We start from the raw sequence: 17943 nt of genomic DNA, 5'->3' as shown, positions 1-17943 counted from the left end.
CAGTCATGCCTTGTAATTTTGTATATTTTTTTTATACCTTTCATGGATAATACTTTCCTTCCATATGTTTGTTTGAATTTATTTTTAAAATGTTTATTGTTTTGGTTCCTTAGCCATGAATCAGCGAATCAGCCAAAGTGCTCCAGTCAAGCAGCCACCTCCTCTGGCTCCTCAGAGTCCCCAGGGTGGTGTGATGGGAGGGAGTAGCTCCAATCAACAGCAACAGATGAGACTTCAGCAGCTACAGATGGAGAAAGAAAGGCTGAGACTGAAGCATCAAGAACTGCTTCGGCAGGTGAGGCCACAGGTTAGACACCTACTTCCACTATTTCTTCTGTATGTTATGTTTTGATTTTTCTAAGTTGTTGTTTCAGTGAGTCTTAAAGACCAGTGACTGTACAAAAAGCTTTGCATTCTAAATAGGTCTGAATTCATTCTTTTATTTATATCAGCTTGGTGGTGAAAGTACCTGATTTTTTAGACTCAAGGATTTTGCTTTCCTCCCTCTAAAAAAACTCTTAAAGAGCAGGCTTTACAAACTATAAGGATGACAACATGGACTGTTGATGTGATGGGATATTCCTCCTGAGAATATAGTTCATATTCATTGAGTTCCAAGTCATGCAAAAAGTTATTTCCCACAGCTACTTTAGTTTTCCCTTTTAAGTGGAGGAAACTCTCTAGTTTCAGAACATGTTGCAGTCTGTAGGATTTTGAAGTATTTTTAAAGTTTATATAAGATACATTGCGGAGATGCCAAAATCTTACCTTTTCAACGGTGGAGTGAGCATGGAACAACTGAATAACTTGTGCTGCATTTTGAACCAGTGGTTTTCTTATGCTGAAGAATTTCAAGCTTCATAATAAGGCTGCAAGCTATGCCTTTCAGTATTTTCTACTATATGGATGTGGCTGTATTATCCACTATACGGATATGGCTGTAGCAAATACTAAGGTGTAGGGCTGGACTTTGCAATCTCTGGATTGGAATTCGGGCTTGATCTCCTTTTGTCTAAGCCTTCTGCTTCAATTGTTCAATCTGAATGTTTTAAGAGTTACTACCATCTGTGCTAGATACTTAAGATATTTCTTTGGGTTTTTGACACTGCCAGAAAAAGCACTAATCTTTTCTTTGAGGAAAACCTTCTAAAATCTTTCCCTTTTCACTTTGGGTGATGGGCCTTGTATCAGAAGAGGATAATATCTTAAAGTCCTCAAAGACAGCTTTTTTCTTTCTTCATCACCTGCAGTATTCTGTCCTGGAATCTGATTCCCGTTATCCCCTTTGTAGTCAAGGACTGTTTTGTAGAAATCTTCAGCATCTCTTGGTGTTAGATGGGTCATCTTTACAGCCATTACTTTTTATGGCACTCTAGGTAAGAATATATTGCAAAGGTGGCATCAGGACTTCCTCTCTGCTTAAGCACCTGGGCTTCTGCTGTTCCTGCTTTGCAATTAATCCACAAACAGACATTTTACCCTATGCTAGCATGCTTCTAGGTAGGCCTTCTAATTGTCTTCTTGCCTCAGTTGTCATTGAAAACCTGACTAACTTTGGAGCAGGTGGCAACCAGTTCTCTTCATGTTGTTCCCCTTAGTCATTAAGCTTATCTGTCAAATACGCATCCTTGGTAAATCTCTGAGTTTTGTTTCACTGTGTCATGATTTTCACAGTTTCTTAACTCCCTTATCCTGTCTCATCTGGCCTGTCTCGGGGGCTTGATACTAGAAGATGGTGTTTATAAGACAGCCTGCATAGTAAACCATGCAGCTAAAGTAATTTTTATCCATCTTATTTTTACTCTTAGGCATTGCGGAATATCAATCCCAGCACAGCAAATTCTCCAAAACATCAGGTAGGCTCTTAACTGATGTTTCAGCATAATTAGAAAAATGAAAGCATTAAATTAGGCTAGCAGGGAACTTTCTGCTACATGAAAACATTCTAAAAAAGAAAAAAAAAAAACAAGCTCTGCCATGCACATTTTTGAATCACTTTTCTGATCACGGCCCTAACACCGTTTTTAGGAGTGCTGCATTACCACAACTTTATATCAATATTTAAGAGCAAATGAGGAATTCATTGCACATTTTTTTACATTGAAAACAACCTTCTTGTTCAGCATTCTTGAGGGTACTGCTGTTCCAGTCCTGATGTCATTGAGATGTTTATTTAAAGCAAACTATCTAAGGTAGTAGGTGGTGACTTTTAAGTACTGTTCGTATGAATGTTCTTATCAGTTTGTTTAAGCAGGTATGATCTTAGAGAAGGATGTCTGTTATCATTTAATGAAAAGTCACTTGAAATAGTTATGATTTTTAAACATGCATAGTATAACAGAATTACTTAATAGATTAGACTAACAAAATAATTGCTATGCAGATATGATTTTTCCATTTTGACATTTAACTGGCTCTTGCACAGATACATTTTCTGTATAGGAAACAACAGGTATGAAAAGCCTTTCAAGTTCAGACCAAAATAAAATTGTTCAAAATGTGAAGCAAATTTAATAGTTTAATGTAGTCTTCTCTTAGTCTCTAAAGAAGTTGAATAGAGAATGAATTTCTGGAAGGGTGAATTTATGGATATATTGAGAGACCGTCATGTTTACTATTGCTAACAGTATTTGAATCTACCAGTTCTTAGTACAATATTTATATTGGCTTGTACTGTACTTCATTTTTTAAGAAAAACCTCTGTATGCACTAGGCAAGAAAACCAGAATAAAGGAAAGTAAACTCTCTTTGGAAGCTATAAGTACTGGTGTATTGTTGCATTCTGAAGAGTACCAGAAAATTTATGTTACTAGTTCTGAAAAACAGAGACCTTAGTGCTGACACTGTGGAAAAAATACTTTCTTGTTTGGCAATACCAGAGCAGCTTTTAAACAGAAGCATTTTAATTGAGATATAGTAATTTGATTAATTTACAAAGTATTAGCCACATAATGATCTTATCAATCAATATTAGATCCTATTCTGGAGGAGAAATAAAGTCCTCAAGAATTGTGGGTATACAAGAGAATAAATGAAGGAGGACTCCTCCACACCAGTTGAAAACACCTTATCTTCTGTCATAATTAGGTCATTCATAGGGGTTGTTTTTCTTATGGAATGCCAAAAGTATATTCTTTTTTCTTCTATGCCTGAAGCCCTGTCATACCATTGTTCACTCTTCCACCAATTTCTTCCTGTTGCCAGCTCAAAAAAATACAAGAAATGGAGAAGTTTGTTATCAGTTTCATACTTAAATCTCTAAGACGAGGTTTTTGGAACTTCTTGAAATTATGGCTTTAAATCCTAAAAAACTGCAAAAACTCAAAGGGACTATACTGATAATTCATTAAATATATATGTAGTGGTCACTCTGCTTTATTTGGAGTGGGAACTGATGAAAGGATTCATACAAAAATCAGGATTCCATTTGTATTAAACTTGCTTCCTACCATACCCTACCTGGGATCAGTTTTATTAGTCTGCACTTGCTGATGAGTCAAGGTGTGTGTGAGTGATCTGTTGGGTAGAAGAATGGGCAATCATGTCAATTTAAAGTTCTGTAATACTAGACTGTTTGTGTTGTACCATCTAAACATATTTTTTGTGTTTTCATATCACCTCAGTAATGTAATGATCAGCCACAGGTGGAAGAAGGTGCTTAGAAAACTGCTTCTGGGTTCTGGCTCTCTAAATGCTTCTTGAGGCCTTGTACTGTAGAGGCAGATGTAGTCTGTCTTCTCTGATGATGCTGCTGTTGAAGTCCCAGTCTGTATCTGATCAATCACAGCTGACCTAGTGAATCTGGAAGATGTATAGAAAGAATAAAAATTTCTTTGTTCAACTTTTTCTTTTCTGACAGGCCTTTCTTTCTTTTTGAATAAAATTAACGAAGTTGGGAGGAATTATCTGCTTTCCTGATGATAAAGCTGTGCTTGGTGGCAGAGTAATTGCTTCTCTTGCTAAATTTTAGATGTTCTTTTAAGGAATACTAAAAATTAAATCTTCCTATGTTCAGTGTTCTTAATTCTGGTAAGGCTAAGTCTGTTTTAGAGTGTGATTGCCAACATCTTCCATTTGTAATGAAATTATGTAACTCTTCAAATTCTTGAAGCTTGCCTCTAATGAAATCTCTTATATAGATGGATAAAAAACATCTGAGAAATGTTCCTTAAGTTTTAACTGGCTCTCTGAGCTTTTCATGTCAGACAATCACTAGGTTAGAAGGGACTGGTGAAGGTCATCTAGCCCAGCATCCTCATCCTACTTGACATTTTTCTCCATGTAGTCTGGATAAAGTACTGTGGTTGTATTGATATCTACGGTTAGGTTTTTTTGGTACTGGGTAACTGTAGTGTCCCTGCCAGGTTTTTGTCTCTCTGACATGATACTGTAGTATCCTGTGGTGACACTAACACTCCAAGTGTTATATATGGAAGCTTTAGCACCTTCTAGAAAGAGTAATTGCTCAGCTCCATTTTTTGTAGCAAGGACTGTAAGAGACTCTTCTTGTTTGAGGATGTATTTTGCTGAAATTCTAAAAATGTCAAAGTTTCTATAACTTTCAGACTTACTATGTATCAGCAGGAACTGTTGATACATTCAGGAAATTTAAAAACACCAAGCATCTGTTCAGTCACTTGTGCTCATCATAAACAGTTATTTGTGAAACCTTAAAGATGCCTGTCTTAGTAAAGAGACTGAATGACTTGACTTTCACTCCATCCCACTAGCTCTCTTTTGATTTTCCTGCAGTTAGCATCTGATTGTCAACAATTTCTAATGTAGAGCGGATGTCCATCAAGTTTTGAATATGTTGCAAAATTGAGCAGATGTTAAATAACAAATTCTTCCCTTACAGTGTGCTGTGGAAAGAAATAGAGGCAAATAATGTTGAGGTACTGATGGCATTATTCTTGGATGTTGTGCAGACTATTTTCTTGTCCTGAGAATGGAAGATTTCTTATTTATCTGCTGCTAATATTAGAGTATTTGCTAGTAAGGTCAGCATACTACACATTTATAAGACAAGTTCCTCTTTATATGCTTGCTCATTCTGTATCTGCTGCTTGTTTCTAGCTTGCTTCTAAGCTTTACAGATCAACAAAATAATTGTGTTGCTTGCTCATGTCTGTAGATCTGTATGGATCAATACCTTGTTTAAAAGTCTGTGTAGTAAATCAGAACTGCATTCACTGGCTGTGCTGGTTGTTGTGATTGAACCAATGAACGGATCGTTTCCCGCTTAGTCCTCACAAACTGCCCAGCTCCTCATCGCTGAGTTCATTTGTCTTCCATCTGTCCACATGTCTTCCCTGTTTCTTTTGTATATGTGCTGTAACTTTCTGGCCCTCACAAGAATGCAAACACCTAATCTGAAGAAGCAACTGGTGCTGTAAATCTGCCCAGAAGTGTTGTGGTCTTCTCTTTCCCCTACAATTTCTCTCCCATCCCAGGAAAGCTGGTGGATCATTTGAAGGTCCACATGGTTGGATGGCTGGGGACAGAAAAGTTACAACTGGCACTTTCAAAGTAAATTTTCAAAACCAGTTATCAGGATATATCAAGCCAAATTGAGTAGCATATCATGGGTTTAATACAGTAAGAATATGAGTGAGTGCAAATCATCTGCATTTCCTCAAAAGCCAGTGAAGATAAAAATGCTCTGAAAAGGGTAGTTTTATAAAGTTAAATTGAACATGGTGTGAATGACCTGTAACTTCATGTAAAACTTGATCTGTATGGAATTATGAAAAAAGAATATAGATGAGGTCAGCCAGATAACTTACATAATGTTGACCTTATTTTTAAAATTATTTAAGGACATGACAGATCATTTTGGTCTCTGTGTAATAACCAAAATTCAGCTTTTTGCTAACAAGAGGAATACTAAGCTTTTTTTCCCCAGAGGTACTTAAAACAAGTTTAACATACTTAAAAAATAGGGTGAGATTAATTCATAGAAATCTAAGCCAGGATTTTGTCTTAGGTTTTTTTTTTTTTGCTTCCAGACTTTAAATATGCCTAATAAAGCATATATTTTAAAACATGAATTGAAAGCCTAGAGTTCATATTGCCCTGTTTGGAACTGGGAGAGACTTGGACACTCCCATGCATTTTTTTCAAGTATAGAAAACATACAACTTCTTTTTTTTTTTTTGCAAAACACGTCTATAAGGAAGGAGGAGTGAAAAGACTGTTCAAGCAACACTTCAGCTTCCATTTTATACACTTTTTAGGAAAAATAGTCTTAACATACTCTTTAGGCCTTTAGGAAACTTACTTTATCTTGCAGGATGATTAAAAATTGCCCTGTATTTGTTTTTCAATAGCTTGTCTTTTTTGGTAATTCCTTTCTCTTTCAGACTCCCAGAATGACATAAATATATTACTTAGATGAGTAATAACATTCTTTTGAGGGGAAAGTGCTCCTGACTCCTGAAAATGTAGCAGTAATGCTACTTATAAATAGTTAAAAATAGTTGCAGTTTTGCATTTTTTAGCAATGTTGTTGAAATAAAGATAAAAGTAGTACTAATTTTAAAAATACTAGTTTCACTATGCAGTACATGCCAAAGAATAGGCAAAATATATAGTTCTCTCTCCTGGTTTAATACATCTCTTTAGTGGGCCTTTAAAGAAATGAGATACTTTTTTTGTTGTTGTTTTAGATGGCTAGTGTCTTCAGCTACGTTTATTTTTACCATACTACTGAAGTTCATGTACTGATGAAATTTCAACCTCTCCTACATTCTGAGGATTCATAAAAATGCAAAGATAACTTCCCTGTTTTTCCAAATTTCTTGTTCGTTTGTACTGACTTTTTTTCTTATGGCAACAGAAGAATAATAGTGGGGTTTTTTTCTTTCCTGGTGTCAGTAGCTCTTGAAAAGGGGATGTGTATGGTTTTCTTATTTTCCTCGCTACTGAATCAAGAGGCAGTCCTGATTGGAAAGGCCACACAAAGGAGATAAAATGTCACTTTAGTTCATATACAGAAATGATGCAATGTAGGTTTTCCTTTGTTACCACTCTCTGTGACATTGGTGTATGATCAAGCTGCTTCTGCAGTCTGCTGGCACTTTTGGCTCCTCCTCTTCATCCAAATCAGGAACTGCAGCCCAAGGAAATAAAGATGTAATGTATAGATCAAGCCAAGAGGGAAGTGGAAAAGGACAGAGCGTGTGGGCGAGCAGTTCTTGAGCCACCTCTGGCATAGCTGCTCTAAGACCTTCTGCCTTCTTCTGCCTTCTTCAGATCACTGTCTGGGAAGCATTCCAGGGAAAAACACTTTTTTCTTTCTTTTTTTCAAATGGATGAGTCTACCTGTATATCAGGTAACTTGTGACTGATACAAAATTGCATACAACTTAGCTGTGCAGTAAGATGTCTTTATGTAGGCTTTTGACGTGTTTTTTAACATAAGCAAATGAAAATCATGTGGATAAGCCTCTAGAAATTATTAAAAGATGCTTAGTATCCTGTGATCTGAAAATGGAGATGGAGTATTATTGCTGTTCATTAGAACAGTGGCCATATACGTGGTGATGAGCAGAGGATTTGGTTTACTTGAAGTAGCAGTTGAGTGTGATGAACACAAAAACCACTGGTATGCTTGTGCACTTTCTGCAGTGATCTGACCAACTGTAGTGAGAAAATTTTCTTGTACAAGACATAAATATATAGAATAGTAATGTAGAATACATGTAGAATAGTAATCCACAGGAATGGGAGTGAACCATATGCATATTAGAAAAGAAAACCAGGCAGTAGGGCATCTTCAATACATCATCTGCTGGAAATAAAATAACCTTAGGATTTCTTAAAAAGAAATCACTTTGAAGAAGAATTGGGGAAAAGTTAGTTTTATATACTAAAATACTACAGTATAGTAGTTTTTAAGCTTACCATTGAAAATGGATGAAGACATCTCATTTTACAAGTGAGAAATATTGAGTATTGTCAAGACTGACATTGACATGTGTAAAAAATTATATTCAATTTAGATTTGTAACTTCAGAAGTGCAGTGTCTTGGTATTACTAAGAAATTACTCGGAATTTGAAGAGCTTTGAAATTTACTTAGGGAGCTAATCACAGACTTGATCAGTTAGAAATTTCAAATGCATGCCTCAAACAAGAGGATTGAATGGAAGCTTTTAGGGAGAAACTTGAAAGTTTGCTGACTGAAACAAGAAAGGTACAAAGGAAGCCAGGAACTAAAAGAGAATTTAAAAGAAATGGAGATAAAATGCTATTTAGCAGAACTAAACTGGTTATATTAGGGGTCAGATAGTATTAACAATTCTTGTTTAAGTATAGACTTAGCAGAAAGATACTGAGATGAACTAGAAAATATTTGTGTAAGCATACAGGTATTTATACCCATAAATACATTTACAGTTGGCCATGGCTGCTGCAATTTGCATTTTCATTGAGGCCAGTACAGATTCTTGCTTTGTCCTCAGAAATTTTAGTTTAATTTCATTTAACTCTTGTAACTGGAAGCAGTAAAAACATCAGTTATCTATAATGTCACGTGTTTATGTATCCAAAAAGTGTGTTCAAATGCCTAACATGATCTCTCTTTCTCCCTCTCCTGCTGTTCTAGGAATTGGCTCTCCGTAGCCAGCTTCCAACAATGGAACAAGACGGTGGATCTCAAAACCCCGTGTCATCTCCTGGAATGTCTCAGGAGCTGAGAACAATGACTACAAATAGTTCTGATCCGTTTCTTAACAGGTTTGTAGGAGTAGCTACTAGAGGAAAGAAATTTGATTTAAAATTCTGTTTGGTACATGTAATAGTTTATTTTGAACATCTGTCTGTGCCAAGAGCCACAGCTGTAAATGAATCTTTCCTTAAATGGCAAGTCTAGTAAAAGTTGAAGATTAAAAGCTGTCTCCTGTGGGAGGAAGTAGTCTGTTCAGACTTGTAGGAAGGTTTTTATTCAAAGTCATAACATGTTTGCCTCTGCATAATCTGTTGACTAACAGTCATTTCAAATTACTGACTCAAAGAATTTGTGAATAGCTCGCTGTGAGATCAAATGAACTGTGAGGCACATTTAGGATTACAGCTTGAGGTTCATTTTAAGGTTTCTCCATTCACCCCTCCCCTCCACTTCAGGTATTTAGCAGTATTTTTACTCTGCTAATGTTAGGTCTACAAATAGTGGCATGTTTATTTTTAAATGCTCTATTATTTTGAAGTGGATATTTTCATTCAAGGTTTAGAATCTTACAGTATTGATTAGTCCTTCATAAAACTTTTTCCTGAATCCCTCTGACTTGAAGTGTTTATTTTGTTGGAAATACTGTTCAAATTTCAGCTTGCAAATGCTTCATACCAAACATTACAACTTTAGAGATACTGCTGCAGCTTGAGATTAATGATATCTGTATTTTGGGAAATCTCTTTGGGAAAATCTCCTACACAGGCAATTATAATTGGAAAACCTGATGTTTTTTGGAGGGATTATCATACATGGAATTCATCCTGTAGGGTGTTTTTGTGTGAGCCTCAACTGTGCTGGCTTTGTCCTAAGAAATAAAAGAGACAAGACCTGCTCTTTAAATTTAAAAAATTTAATTTTTTTAAATTAAAAAAAATTATATTTAAACCTAACCTGCTCTCCTATGGAAAGCCTCTGTAGATAGACGATGGTATTGATGTGGTATAGGAACATTCTAGCTTGAGTTTCTGGAAGGCTGTTGCCATCACACATCACACAGGTCCTCAAATTTTCAAAACCTGTTTTCTGACTTGAAGGAAATGCATCTTCAGGTTTCAAACGGCCACAGCAGTGGACTGATGCAGTTTATCTGTTGTGAGTCTACACACATAAAATAAAACTTGATGGATCTTTGCCATTAACTAAAAATGGGGAAAAGCTAGAAAGTACAAACTAACATTTTGTAATTTTATGGTAAGTCGATATTTACTGCAAAGTGCAAAAAGATACTGCTTGCCTAGTTGCATATATGTTTAACTGTTGGTTTTTTTCCCCAAACGTAGCCCTTACCCCATGCAAAATACTGAAAAATCTGTATTTGACATGAGTTCAGATTATCTTAATTTGGATTTTGATCTGAATATTTGTCGTCTTTTAGTCTGGCGTATGTGTGGCACCACACTTAATTCTGTCATATCGGTGTGGGAAAGGGATTTTTAAGGACATTTGTGAATACGTATTGCTGTCTCAGAAAGCAGTCCAATAGTTTAGACCTAAAGATCCTGTTGATACTCCTGTTAAAGTTCAGGCTTGGAGAAATGCTCCCTTCTATCTTTATAGGGTGTATATAAAGTTCCTGGTGAGACAGTACTAAATTTAAGCCCCAAAGTCATAAATTCAGAGTTTGGGTCATTTAATATATTCTGCTGCCTATATAATCGAAACATAAAAAAATTTCAGAAAATCACTACTTTAGAGCAATTTGAGATAATGCTCAGTAGTGGTTTAAAATGCATAATCAAATCTGCCTGCTATCTTCAGTACTTACGTCATTATGGTATATTTGATTTTTTTTTTTTTTTTTTTTTTTTTTTTTTTTTTTTTTTTTTTTTGAATGACTTCATTAGACTATTTTACCTTTTGGTTTGCCACACTTGTTTATATATTTTTGTTGGTTAGATTTATACTGGTAGTGATGGTAGCTCTCTCTTTAACTCCTAAATCGGTATTTCTTCTTTTGTATACACATATTTTAACAATGATTAGTTAAAGAAGAATCCACTCTATTTTGGGTAATGCTGTTTAGTTGCATGTGGTAATTTTGGGTGATATGACTATTAAATGAACAAATCCTTGTTGAAGAAAGAGGAAATGTGTACTAAGAAGTGATTTGAAGAGAAGTGCTGAACATTCCAAGTGTGAGAGCAACAGCCAAAAAGCCTTCTCCACTGGAGTGATTTAGTTTAGTATAGTCTCAATTCTTTCTTTAGTATTTTGTACTATAAAGTAAACCAGCATTTTTGTTGGCAGAAGTTCTAAATTGTTTAATTACTAGGATTGTGTCAAATTTGTGATGATTCTGTTTTTAAATCAATCTAAAAAAAGATAAATATTTATCATTTATCTATAAAGAAATGTTATGTTCCTTTCTTGTATGGCAAAGATGTATTCATGGAATCAAATATATCTATGCTTATATATGAATTTATCTACATGGCTGAAAGCATTCTGTTGGCATCTGATGTTGAATAGCCGTTCATAATTTTTTTTGGTTCTTCATACTTGACAAAAAGGCATATACTGTATGCTTCACAAGTACATCATGAGGATGATCAGTATGTCTTCAAATGATAATTTGAACAGTAAATCAAGTTAATTTTCATTTAGGATGCAAGATTGAAAATCAGTAACAATTCTCAGTAAATGCTATCATAACCTGAAGAAATACAGATTTTGAAAATATTTTGTGAAAACTGAATATTAGGAGATGCAGGTGGGAGGGAGGTAATGGTGGCCTTCAACAGCTGCTTATGGAGGCCACAGGTCAGCCTGCTCTGGCATGGATCCTCCACAGGCTGCAGGTGGATATCTGCTTCTCCTTAAATCTCCTGGGGGGCTGCAGGGGCACAGCAGGGCTGCACCAGAGGCTGCAGGGGAATCTCTGTTCTAGTGCCTGGAGCAGTTCCTGGCTCTCCTCTTGGACTGACCTTGCAGTCTGCAGGGCTGTTCCTCACATGTGTTCTCACTCCTCTCTCCCATCTGCTGTTCAGCATTTTTCCCCTCTTCTTAAATATGTTACGACAGAGGTACCACCATTTTCACTGATGGGCTCAGCTTTGGGCAGCTGGACCACTTTGGAGGCAGCTGGAAGCAGCTGGCTGGCATGGAATCAGCTGCTCCTGCTATGTCACACAGCAATACCTGCAGACCCCTGCTACCAAAACCATTCTATATAAACTCCATACACTGGACTTCTTCCCCTCCCCATCCCACATTTCCACGCTCTTGGTACTGCTTGCTGTGCTGGCAAGAGACGGCAGTAAGAAAGTGACGGCATGTAAGGCCCCATGCCATCAGTTTGGTTAACTGTTCTGTCAGCAAAATCACTCTGAGCAGTGTTTGTTTATAGGATGGCTTCTGTACCAGTATTTGATTTATATTTGGGTGCTCTCTTGCCTTGACATGTGTGACTGAACAAGTAGTAATGCAGCAGTGGGAAGCAATTGAAGAATTGCTAAAGAAGTTCCAACTATTTATAACATCAGTGACCTAAAAATACACTAAAGTGGTTGATTAAACATGGGAACATTAGTTAGAAGTAATTTTTTTATCCTTATGGAAGCATAAAAGGGAGCACCATAATTATTATTATTTTTTCTAATCAGTATGGATTATCTGATATGCTTCGAAAGGTTTTAGCTGTGGGTGGGTATGAAAAGATTAAAATTATGCACAACACAAGTAGGCAGTTTCTTAAAGCTGCTTAGGTATGTTCTCATCAAGTTAAATTGAGTCTAAATAATATGGTTTTAATTGGAAGAGTTCTGTACAAAATAAAACCCAGGTGTCTCACGCAAACAAATGCTTCAGGTTTTTATTAGAATGGGGGATTTTTCATGGTAGTAATGTTTTCAAAGCCCATAAATTAGTTAAAAACAAGCATCAATTTTATTTTCTTCAGTGCTCTACCCTAATTTCTTTTCCCTCTTTTTCTTCTGTTCCAGTGGAACATATCACTCCAGAGATGAAAGCACAGATAGTGGACTTAGCATGAGCAGTTACAGTGTACCCAGAACCCCAGATGACTTCCTGAACAGTGTTGATGAGATGGATACAGGTCTGGTTTGTGTACATTTTTAATGCATGTTTTCCAAATACACTTGTATCCATTTGCAATGAAAACAAGCAACTCTGAAAAGCTGTGACACTTTTTGCATTGTTTTTGCCTTTTCCAATTTCCCCTATTTCTCTTATGGAAACATTATGGTTAGATTTGTGAAAAAAATATATTTGTAATTAACTGTATTGGGAGGACGGGAAAATTGCTCGTAAGTAGTATCACTCCTGTTTTTATAAGGAATTTAAGTTTCTTTGCTTTTTGAAGTAATGTTGTTCAGAGCTAAGAATAGAACCTCCTCCAGTGTTGTTAATACTACTCCAAAACTATATTTGACTTAGTATTGTCTTTTTCCTTCAAGTGTAAAAATAAAATTATGCTGAATGACATCAAAGATCTGGGTCAGTAGGTTAAAGTTGGAAGCAAAGGCGTACTCTTTGTATATCTGCATGCAGTCAAGTTATCTTTGGGGTTTGTGATGGATTTCTGTTAGTCACACTGCTTGTATGATGCAAGAGGTACATGATTAACCTTTAACCAATTGTCCTGATAAACTGTAGGTTTGGTACTTCCAGTATACTTAATATCCATCTTTGTGTTATAACTAGGTGACAGTATCGGCCAAAGTAACATACCATCCCATCAGAACCGTTTCCCAGACTACCTTGAAGCCATTCCAGGGACAAATGTGGACCTTGGGACACTGGAAGGAGATGGAATGAATATAGAAGGAGAAGAACTGATGCCAAGTCTGCAAGAGGCTTTGAGCTCTGACATCCTTAATGACATGGAATCTGTCTTGGCAGCCACCAAGCTAGATAAAGAGAGTTTTCTTACTTGGTTATAGGGGCCTCAGGGAGACTGAATTCTAAATCTGTGAAGGATCTAAGGAGATTAGGACATCTGTATCTGAAGTTCAGAACAAGCCAGTGTGGTGCACATTGGCTTGTGTTCAGAAAAAGTAAATGAACAAATACTCAACAAGATTCTTTGGGTTTGCTCTTCCTTGTCCATCGCTGCTGTTATATATTGCTGACTTTTTTCCACAGTTGACTCTGAAGAACAGACATCTTCTTGATCTTTTTCTATTGCTGTTGCAACTACTGTTCAAGGGGGGTGGGGAGGAATGATGAGCCTATTTTGGATGACGAATGCCATTCCTTTTGTCCTAGTGTGCGCTTGCATATCATTTTATCTAAGTACTCAGATTTGAGAGTTAATTTCTGCATGTCACTGCTTGTAGTTTGCTCAGCTAGTTGTCTCCTGCTGCCTGTGGTAAGTGGTAAAACATGATATACTGGGGTGACAAGCCAAAAATGATGTATCTGGTCAAAAGCAGTCAATACTGATTTGGAGATACGATGTAAAGGAGGGCTGAAGACTGGCATTAAGTGTTCCTACTAGTAGCTCTTGCATTAGCCACAAAGTGCTCTTGTTTGTATTTTATGTTATAGTAAATCATGAGTCATTTTACATAGAAACATATATGAACTTTGATTGTTGCCACATACTCTAGCCTAACTTCCATTTGTCAGAAATACTTTGATTATTTTTGTTAGTTGGTTTAACTGTAGCTGTAGGATGGGAAGTAATTATAGGTGTTCTGGGTTTTTTTTTAATTAGTGAAATCTAAGGGTTTTTTCTGATTTCACACAGTCTTATTTAAATCTGAATTGTCTGCTTTTTTTTATACTTAAACCATGCCTATTGTAGCCTGATAAGCTAGTGAGTACATAAACCAGTATGTTTTGCCTGTAACTTTTTTATTTTTTTAAAGGCTAGCTTTGAATGTAATCATTAGATTTCATGACCAGTGGCTTATTTTTCATGTGTATTTGCGAGACTTTGAATTAGAATCTGATTACAGCAATGTAAAAGTTAGAGTCCTTTGTCATGTGTACAAATTTTAAATGCATTTTAAAGTAGCAGAACCATTTTAAAATTACATTTAATCTCTCTTCTGGTTTTCAGTTTTGGTCTCTAAGTGAGTTCAGATTTTAAAATCCTTCATGGGGAAAAAAATTATAAAAAGTTTCCCTTAAGTTAACACGGAAAAAAAATCTGAACTATTAATATCACTGTGTGTTGCAATGTAAAGGCTAGAACACCAAAAATCTTCTCAATAAAAACTTTTAAGTGTAAGAGTTTGGTGAAAAATAAGCCCTGGACACTATATGTAGAAGAATGTAAAGATATGTGTTAGATGGTGACATGAGCAGGTAATGAAGTGTATATTAGTAGTAGAGCTTAGCATGGGGTAGAGGTGAATATGAATCATTTTTATTTTAACAGGAAAAGATGTATCACTAAGTTGTCTGCAGGAGTTGACACAAGTTTCCAAAGAGTATTTTTAAATGAACAAAACGAGCATGAATCAAACTTTCAATATAAGCTATGAATTTTTGTGGGGCTTTTAGGATTTTTTCTGATGAAAAATAGTGTCACCAGTTAACACCTCTATAATTAAGGGCCTGTCACCATTATCAACATTGAGCCTTTATTTTCAAGGGTGTATAACATGACTATAAAGATACTGTAAGCATGAAACTTAGATTTGGAAAAAAACTCTCAGTTAGCAGGGACTTCTCCTGAGGAGAGATTTTTTGGGTTTTACTGTTTTGCATTTTTTTTAAAGACACTGATTATTTTTTTAAGCTAGGAACAAATCAGCAAAACAAACAAAAAAACCCGTCGTATTATTATTGCCATTTGGATTTTTCTAATGCTTCAGAAATAATTCTGGTTTAAGATGATGTAAAGAAAATGAAGACTCTTAACTAAATCCTATTTTAAAAACTGAAGCAGCAGAGGCAGAGATTTGAAATTTACCACTATAAATGTACATTTATTACTTTACATAAATGTATTAGTGTTTGAAAAACACAAAATTTCGTGGCTTGTTATGGGATACAGGCAAGTTTTTAAATAACAATTTTTAAAACACATTCACGATGATATATATTCTGCTACATCAATAATTCAGCAGTTAATAGGCCACTTATATTGTGCAATGACACAGTAGCTCCTAAAGCAGTGTATTGTGTCCAGGATAGGGATTTTGGTAGCATTTTTGCAATTTCAATATGAATTCCTCTCTCTTTTACCCTTCAGGAAAAGAAAAAGACACTAAGTTTTCATAACTTGAATGATCTGACATAAAACCACAACAGCAAGGAAATTCAGAGTTGATTCTATTTCATTTGTCTTCCACGGTTGTATCCAGGTATCATAGCACATAGAGAGTCACAGAATAAGCTGAGTTGGAAGGAACCCATCAGGATCAAGTCCAACTCCTGGCCCTGCACAGGACACCCCAGGCTTCACACCATGTGCCCGAGAGTGTTGTCCCAGCGCTTCTTGAACTCTGTCAGGCTGGTGCTGTGAGCACTTCCCTGGGAAGCTTTTTCCAGTGCCCATCCACCCTCTGGGAGAAGAGCCTTTTCTTGATATCCAGCCTAAATTTCCCCTGACTCAGCTTCAGGCCATTCCCTTGGGTCCTGTCACTGGTCTTGAGAGTGAAGAGATCTTACCTGTCCCTCCTCTTCCTCTCATGAGGAAGCTGTAGACTGCAATGAGATCTCCCCTTGCCTCCTCCAGGCTGAATAGACCAAGTGACCAAGTGACCTCAGCCATGAGAAGTGGCTTCCCCTCAAGGCTCTTCACCATCATCATTGCCCTCCTTTGGACACTCTCCATTAGCTTAATATCCCTGTCATACTGTGGCACCCAAACCTGCCCCCCCCAGCACTTGAGGCCATCCCAGTACAGAGCAGAGCGGGACAGTCCCCTCCCTTGCCCGGCTGTGATGCTGTGCCTGATGCCCCCCAGGACAGGGTTGGCCCTCCTGGCTGCCAGGGCACTGCTGCCTCATGTTCAACCTTCTGCCAGCCAGGACCCCCAGGTCCCTTTGTGCAGCGCTGCTCTCCTGCATCTCATCCCCCAGTCCATGCACACAACCAGATATGATGCACTGAGTGCAAACTCCTGACATGCTCTACCTAGCTACAACAGAAATGAGTACAGAACAAATTATCTTTCCTTGCTTTTGTGTGTTTGTCACAGCTTTAATATCTGAATGTTTTATTCTCATTGTAGAAACACTAAATGGCTTACTGTATTTGGGTAGCACTGCTTAGGGTAGATACTGACAAACTGGGAATCCTTGAACTGCTCTAACATTAATTATGTTTTGTGATACTTATTTTAATTAAGACATTTCCGTTCTCTCACCTACTAGGAAACATACCATAGAGATGCTGTACTGTTGGCAATCAATATTAATTTGGATTTTTTTTTTTTTTTAATTCTGCAAATGCATTATTTGATGAAGTGGTTAAAATTGTTTGAAATGCAAAAGTGTTTTGGGTAGTATTTTATACTGATGTATATATTGAAACAGAAATCATTGTAATAATTGTAATAGCTGTTAGTTTTAAACACTATATGCAGACAGATGGGGCTGTACAGAGCTGTACTGTTAACACCCAGGCAGGGCTACTGCTTGGGAACAGGTTGCAGCGTCAGTGAACCATATGGATCAAATATTGTACCGTTCAGTGTTGGCGCTCACCAATGCAAAAGGAGAAGAGACAATTTCAACATGATTAACACTACATGGTAAATTAGTACTACAGTGACCTTTTCACTTACAAGCATGTTTTTTATACAAATTAGCAGGTGTGCCTGTATAAAATAATTTGTGTTCTGTATCATGGAAAAAGTACTCTCCACATTTAGAATCACAGAATCATGTTGTATGTTAGAGAATTATGTCCAAAATTATATATATTACTTAACAATGTTATTTTTAGATATGAGCATGACTGTAAGCTAGGTACTTAAGTACATTCTGTTACATTATTTTTTCTTTATGTAATACTTTTTCAGTTGTTTTATTTGGTATAAATATATACTTTGTGCTTAAACATCTTTGTTTGTTTTTAACATTCAATAGTATGTAAAGATATGATTTCCTTCAGTAAGATAGATGCATTGAATTGTTGGAATGCAAATTTAGTGTGTCTGTTCCTGTCCCCCTTGTCATTGCCTTTGTAGTCAAAAACTCCAGTTCTGCAAATACAGTGTGCAAGCTCACCTGAGAGACAAATGAGTTCCACTGGCTTCAGTAAAGGCCTAACATTAAAGTATACATCTCT

General features: G+C 36.5%; 1 protein-coding gene across 9 annotated transcripts in view; it reads left to right on the top strand.

Moving 5' to 3' along the window:
• Positions 1–17712, top strand: part of YAP1 (Yes1 associated transcriptional regulator) — an 86888-nt gene extending 69176 nt beyond the window's left edge. For 3 of the 9 annotated variants that reach the window (XM_086882013.1, XM_086882009.1, XM_086882017.1), the window contains 5 exons: positions 114–295; positions 1809–1856; positions 8608–8738; positions 12675–12787; positions 13396–17712. In XM_086882013.1, the coding sequence (XP_086738139.1) occupies positions 114–295; positions 1809–1856; positions 8608–8738; positions 12675–12787; positions 13396–13634 (713 nt within the window). In that variant the 3' untranslated portion in view covers positions 13635–17712. Of the gene's footprint in view, positions 1–113; positions 308–1808; positions 1857–8607; positions 8739–12674; positions 12788–13395 lie in introns of all 9 variants that reach the window. The other 6 variants (XM_086882012.1, XM_086882008.1, XM_086882014.1 and 3 more) reach the window with 3 other exon arrangements.
• Positions 17713–17943: the final 231 nt, after the last annotated feature.

Source organism: Cyanistes caeruleus, chromosome 3 (genome assembly GCF_971803275.1).
Source record: "Cyanistes caeruleus chromosome 3, bCyaCae1.hap1.1, whole genome shotgun sequence".
NCBI lineage: Eukaryota > Metazoa > Chordata > Aves > Passeriformes > Paridae > Cyanistes > Cyanistes caeruleus.
Note: the sequence above shows the minus strand (reverse complement) of the source record. Positions and strands in the feature narration are given on the sequence as shown.